Source organism: Haliotis rubra, unplaced genomic scaffold (assembly GCF_003918875.1).
Source record: "Haliotis rubra isolate DU_JTF1 unplaced genomic scaffold, ASM391887v1 Scf91, whole genome shotgun sequence".
Classification (NCBI taxonomy): Eukaryota; Metazoa; Mollusca; class Gastropoda; order Lepetellida; family Haliotidae; genus Haliotis; species Haliotis rubra.
This window is the reverse complement of record NW_025767646.1, coordinates 1,207,596-1,214,954: the sequence shown is the minus strand read 5'-3', so window position 1 is coordinate 1,214,954 and position 7,359 is coordinate 1,207,596. Positions and strand designations below refer to the sequence as shown.

The following is a 7,359-nucleotide window of genomic DNA, read 5'->3' as shown; positions in this document are numbered from 1 at the left end:
TTTATGTACAAAATTGATGACCCCCCTACCTCCCCAGAACAAAATGGGTGACCCCTCTTAAAAATCATCATCACCACCCCTAGCCATAACATATGAACGGTCCCTTATGTACAAAACTGCCATCAGTTTGATGTAAAAGACACATTCCTGAAACAGATATGACAAGATATATAGATTGAAGAAATGCATTCAAGCTGTAATAGCATGATGTAGTAGCCAGTTCCTGGAAGAATGAGCATGAGGTCCAAGGGAGATAACCTACCTTCAACGAACACTATGCATGATGTAGTTGCCTCCCCTGCACTGTTGACGGCTTTGCACACATATTTGCCTTCATCTTCAGGGAAGACTTCAACAATACACAGTTTACAGGTGGTTCCGATCATGCTCATTTGGAAATCCTGAAATAAATGATGCCATAATAACCTCTAGTTGTTGGTTAATTCTGCAATCTAATTCTCTCTGAGAAACCTGGGTTTCATCATCATCATCATCATCATCATCATCCCTGGAGTAACAGGTTCTAGGTTATAAGGTTTTTGAAAAGCAAAATGGTTTCCCAGAATAACAGGTTCAGATTTAAAGGACTTAAAAGTAACAAGGTTTGTTAAATCCCTGTAGGTGGTGATGTATTCGATGAGTGTATCAACTCATTGTTGGAGGAACTGTCAAAAGTTGACAGTTTGGTGAAACCCACACAGACATGATATTTTGACAACAGAGGATGAAAGATTGTAACACATTAATCCTGAAACTTCACTCATGAACAGCAGCTCCAGGGAGGTAACCCATACACCTCTGCCCTGAACAATTATATTAACCCATACATCCCTGCCCTGAACATTTAATTAATTGTGTTATTGACTTCGTTCTGCTATAAAGGAGTTGTGATGTCAATTGATGTGATGTTTACGAGACTTGTACTATTAATACCGGTCCTATTGACACGCCCTCAATCACTGTCATCATGGTCACATCTAGGCTGATGGATGTCCTTCACAATGTCATCACAGATACAGTCCCACACACAACCATAACATCATAACAACAGTTTCAGTATGTACTCTGTAATAATGTCATTTGACAAGATGTTTTGAGCAGGATTTTTTATGATGTTAACACCAGTGGGAAAAATAATCCGCTCACTAAATCTCAGTTTTTTAAATATTTTTTAAAAATCATGAAATTATTCACAAATTGAATAATAAAACTAAATGAACATAATTTCACAAATTGAATAACACATTAAATAAACATCTATCAAATAAATAATAGTATATGTATCTACAGGAAACTACTTTGCAAACTGATCATTCAAACAATATAGGTCTATATAGTTTTGGTGTAACAATAACAAGCTAAAGCATATTTCAAATCGTGGATAATATACCCTACACATCAACAAGTTTCTGAAGTCGAAGTGTCTTGTTTCACCGAAGCTGTATTCAATACTGACTTGCCATGTCTTCTCAGACAGAATCAATGAGACCCCATCTATTTATCATAATTTAAAACTTACCTGAGTGTCGGGTATTTCTTCGCCATCTCTGTACCATGTGATCTGAGGTCGGGGGTCGCCACGGACTTGGCACTCCAAGTTTACCATGTCGCCATCATGACAGGACACATCCATGAGGGTCTTCACAAACTTGGGTTTCCTCATGCTGCAACAAACATTCAACAGGTTCATTCTACTGGTTCATTCAACAGGTTAATTCTACTGGTTCAATCAGCAAATTCATTCAACAGGTTCATTCAGTTGGTCTTGTACTTTCTTCCAACAGGTTCATCCTATTGGTTCATCCAACACATTCATTCTGCAGGTTAATTCAACTGGTTCATCCAATGAGTTTATTGAGCAACTGCATTAGATGAATTCATTCAAAAGGTTCATGTAATAGCTTCACTTTACAATGTTCATTCAGCAGACTCATTCAAAGAGTTCATTCACCAGGTTCATTCACCAGGCTCATTCAACCCAACTGACTCTGTTTATGAAATCTATTTAGCCGTGTTGAAACTATGTTCCAGAAGAGATGGCAAACCCTTCTTCAAAGTGAGATCCTGTGGTATCAAACCAAGAACTTCTACATAATAAGTGACTAAACCACCTACTGGCCTATGCACCGCCTGCCTAATCATCAATGCATTTGTTTAGCCTCCTGACAGAGACCATCTTAGACTGCTGTTGTTCGGATGATTATCAGTAATATCATTTTGTTCATGTCTACACATTCCCACATACGTACATTCAGATACAAAGACATTGCAATCATTCAAAAATATTAGTCACGATATGGCTGAAATATTGCCATTGTGACTTTAAATTTTAACTCACTCACTCACTCAAAAATATATAAAAATATAAATGTATACATTATTCTGATTCTAAACTATAAGTAAAAAAACCATTACCACACACAAAGGTACTGATAAAATTTATATATCCTCTACGCTATCCCAACATATATTGTCATTTTTAAAATTTATCAAATAAAATGTTTAAAAAAATACTTACTCTTCCTCCATTTCAACAACTTCTGCAAAAAAATAATTAAAAACAATTACATCAGCTGTTCAATCATCATGGCACATCAACTACCAAAAATATTTGTAACATTTGAAAATCTTAAAAAACACACACAACAAAGCGAAGCCTCCCACCTCCAAAACATGGAAATAGTGACCGATATCTTTGCCTCTCTCCAGACCACAATGAAGACAAGCTATGGATGTGTCTCTACTTCACTATGATGTCAATACCTCTGTCAGTACAAGACCCCATCAGTATTCCACGAGCAGAAATAAACGTTATGTCGATAATCCATCTTTATCTGGCATATTTACACTGAGCTCTCACACCAAAAAAAATCAGGTCTTATAATATTTTCTACTGTCATCACTTTAAGAGACTGTCTGACATTTCCATGGCAATAGGTAACTGTAGAAAAGCTATGAATATTTAAGTGTGTCATTCTAGAACTGATTTACTTTTAACTGCATTGTGATGTTGCTCTTTGATATTTCGGCCCTGATATACCAAAGGTCCACCAGACCAAGATCCATCAAAGAAATAACGCACACTTGGTTCTATCATGTGTAAAGATGGTGTTTACATTTGCCACACCTGAGTATTATTGTTAATTAATAATCAGTGTTTACTCATGTGGAAAAACTGCCATGCAAATCTCAAAGTAACTTTAGAATCATTTGCAGAAAAACTGAATTGTTCCTTGATCTGTAATGCTAGTGTCATGTTCTCTGTCTTGTTTTGTCTAAGCTGTCTCTCTAACAGGTTATATCATCTACCTACATGGTTTGGGAGGATAGTGTCAGAGGTGAAGGATGGCGGTTCAATCCTCTGATGGTGGCACACCAAGAGGTGTTAAAAGATGGTACTTTTTGTTACCTTGCCTGGCACTGAGGATTATGGGTTAAATACAACCATGTAAGACCAGGTTATATCAACCACCTACATGGTTTGGGAGAATAGTGTCAGAGGGTGGAAGGATGGTGGTTCAATCCTCTGATGGTGGCACACCAAGCATTAAAAGATGGTACTTTTTGTTACCCTGGCATTGAGGATTATTGGATATATACAACCAGATATGACCAGATTATGTCAACCACGTACATGCCTTTGGAGTGAGTGAGTATGGTTTTATGCCTCTTTTAGCAATATTCCAGCAATATCGCAGCGGGGGACACCAGAAAAGGGCTTCACACATCATACTCAAGTGGGGAATTGAACACGGGTCTTCAGCATGACGAGCGGACGCTTTAACCACTAGGCTACCCCACCACCCCCATGGTTTTGGAGGATTGTGTCAGTGAGAGGAAGGGTTGTGGTTCAATCCTCTGTTGGTGGCACACCAAGAGGCATTAAAAGATGGTACTTTTTGTTACCCTGCCTGGCATTGAGATTATGGCTTAAATACAAGGGTTGGTTGGCTTGAAATAGCAGCCACACATCCACATACATGTTGAATTACAAGTGATATATTTTGTTTCCTTGTTCAATCACATCTTCCTTGTTAAATCACACCATATTTCAATATTACTCAGGAATCATGTCTATTGACTTATATTTCACATGATATTATCACACATTAACAGAGAAAACACACAGCATAACCTACATATCCTACAGGAGAGTTAACACTGGCTTTCATATTTTAAGGAAATTAAATTTGAAGGCCATTTAAAACCAGATAAAACTTCAATCCAGGACAGTCATTATCTGACTCAACAGACACCCATTTTATAGTGTCAGAAGGTGACTTTGAACAAATAGCCCAACCCAAATTAAGTTAATCCATAAGTATTAAGGAAGGGTGAGAATATAATGATGAACATTCCTCAAGTGTTTTATTGTTAAATGAGAAAAATTAGGAAATACAACTAGGACTCACCTTCCAACACCAGCTTGGTTTTTGTGGTGAGAGTTGTCTTGTCAGCCATCTTGGCTACACAGGAGTATGTTCCAAAGTTTGATTTGATCAGGTTCTTCAACTCAAGGGATTGAGTCCCATCAGGTTCAGAGGTCATCACAGCCTGGTGGCTTTTGTTTACCTTTAACGAGATAATGAAAATGTAGACAGGTAATCCATTAACTGTCATAGATAAGCAAAACCGCCCTCAATTTCACGTCATATATGTCATAGAACTGACAATCACTTTATTATCATAACATTTTCTTTGGCAGTGGCTAAGACTGATTACAATGTGAAGTATCTCACTGGCTTAAGTCAAGGCCATAACACAGGCCATGTTGAAATTAATAACTAGACTGTCATCAATACCCACCTCACTACCAAACACACAACTCACATCAAACAATCTTAACTGAGTATATAACAATATACACAGCAATTACAATGCTGATAGTTTCATAATAATCATCTTTCTATTACTAACTCAGATATACAACTGATGTCATGTTTTTGTTATTTACAGTTTTGTTTGTTTGGCTGTTGTTTAATGGGCACCCCCCTCACAATATTCCAGGTAGTCTGGACCAGACAATCCGCTGATAATGTTTTGAGATACAATCAACACCATCAACTGTATCACTGAGTCTGATCCTAATACACAAAGTCATGTCTAATGATCAGCTTGGGTTGCTAGGACCTATTCTATCCCCAGTATCTGAAATATTATTTTTCATTAATCTTAATACCAAATGGCAACAGAAAAAATATCTTATTGGGCAAAAACATTCCTGGTGATTAACCAAACCTTTATATCAATCTTTATTCTGGTACTCAAAAGGCCTCAGGCCTATAGTACACTATATACACTTGCTTTATACACGTTCAAGGAACAATATGCATTCTATGTACAAATGAGTAGAAATAATACATGGACAGGTTTTCAATTTCTTTAGGATTTGAACTATTTAGCAGTAGTGAAAACTAGTCTAAATTGTATGGACATAATATTTTTCTCTTATATATTTGCTTTGAAGACTACTGTAGTTAGGGCATACAAGAAGAAAATAATACTTGTCTTCAATTGCATTTGTATTACATAATTGACAAGTTCTATGTTCTCTATTCATATTTACATATCTACCTTTCTCTATTAGAAGTTCATGAGATGAGCATCGAAATCGTGTTAAACTTACTCTATACTTATTTTAAATTTAAACATGATAAATAGAATTTGGTATGGATATTGTTTTTAAACATTAGGTAGGTGCCACATTTGCTTGAAATAGATAATTTTTCTTGCCAGTTTTGAAAATACATATCTTTTAGTCTTTGAGTAAATGATTTGATGAATTCCGGATATGTTCAAATTTCTTGGTTATGCCAAATATCTCCAAATCCAGTAGAAAATAATAATTGTTTTATATCAGTCACCCAGTTTTTGTGTCCATTTCTATCATATAAAAGCATCATAATATAACATTTTTTGGTAAGCGATAGGTTGGTATGTGTAATAACTTTATCCAATACCGAATTACTTTACAATAAGAATATAAAGGAAACCTGCCACATTCTCTGTAGATCATGATATATGGAGTATTTTGTTTAACACCCAACAACTTTTTACAAGCATACACATGTACCATTTCTAATTTCCCCAGTGTATGTAATCCCCAAATTTCTACGCCATATAAAAGATGCAACCTTTATAGATGCAACAGACCTATCAACTACAACTTCCGTTGGTTGCCTACCCCTTAAAAATGTCTGATAACTTTCGTACCAACATTTTAAATTTTCTTTTATATCACAATTTCACATTTCCAGAGCCATGGTTTATCATACCTCAATATCCATTCCAGAGAAACACCTACCTGAATCTGTAGGTAGATATACCCTACTGCACTGTGTCCAATCAACTATGGACATATATATCCAACCTACTCCGTAACGACTACCATAAAGCTGACGACAACAGGGACGTATTTGTGAACTTGTGACATGTTTTGCACTGCCAAAGGGGAATGCCAGTTTGGAATTCATTTACGATCATAAGCACAATAGTAACGTACCACCAAATCAGTTAGCAGTAACCTTTTAACCCTACACTTAATAGCAAGTAAATCTCCCTGGCCAATTTGTAATGCTTGAATGAATACAAACTTTCTGGAAAACAAGATTTGTGATATTATCTGGACAACAACCTTTGTGACAGACATTGAGACTCCATCATCCAAGGACATGAATCCAATATATACTAAACAAAAAGGTCAGGATCATGACTATTCTGGGTGTATTTTCAATAGAATAGAAGCGACAAAGCCTTTTCCACATCCATCATAAATTGTATGCTCAGTCTGCACAAACACAATATTTCCTAAAATATTTATGATCCACAGTTTTTGGCATACAGTAAGTAACAAATTAATGAAAATGTATTTTTTACATCGCTAAGTTTGCTGTATTTACAAACACTTACGTTTGCAAGACAAAATACAAACAATAAATGTAAATATGAAATAAAGTAACTTAATAACCTTGCTCCAGTCAGTGAGTGAGTGTATGAGTGAGTGAGGATGGTTTAACGCCACTTTTAGCAATATTCCAGCAATATCTCGGCAGGGGACACCAGAAATGGCTTTCACACATTGTAGCCATGTTGGGAATCGAACCTGGGTATTTAGCATGACGAGATGATGCTTTAACCACTAGGCTACCCCACCCCATAACCTTGCTTCAAGACTGCATTGAATGGTAAGTTCATCAATGTGTAGTAATTCTATCCTCATATTTGGTAACTTTAGATAACAGGACAATTCAGTCTAAGAATTCCAGTCTTTTACAGGGACAACTAATTCTTATTATCTATACAATCTAGAAATTATGATGGAAACATATGATTATTGCTTATAGACTAAGTAAGTCTACT

The 7,359-nt window shown here is 36.1% G+C and overlaps 1 protein-coding gene across 1 annotated transcript in view; it reads right to left on the bottom strand.

Annotated features, from left to right (window-relative positions):
- The window catches only part of LOC124264099 (titin-like), a 133,909-nt gene that overhangs the window by 66,860 nt on the left and 59,690 nt on the right, over nucleotides 1–7,359 (bottom strand). Inside the window, exons 42-45 of the mRNA XM_046698826.1 lie at nucleotides 4,413–4,572; nucleotides 2,519–2,540; nucleotides 1,520–1,664; nucleotides 263–401 (exon numbers count right to left, since the gene is read on the bottom strand). Coding sequence (XP_046554782.1) covers nucleotides 263–401; nucleotides 1,520–1,664; nucleotides 2,519–2,540; nucleotides 4,413–4,572 — 466 coding nt within the window. The remainder of the gene's footprint in view (nucleotides 1–262; nucleotides 402–1,519; nucleotides 1,665–2,518; nucleotides 2,541–4,412; nucleotides 4,573–7,359) is intronic.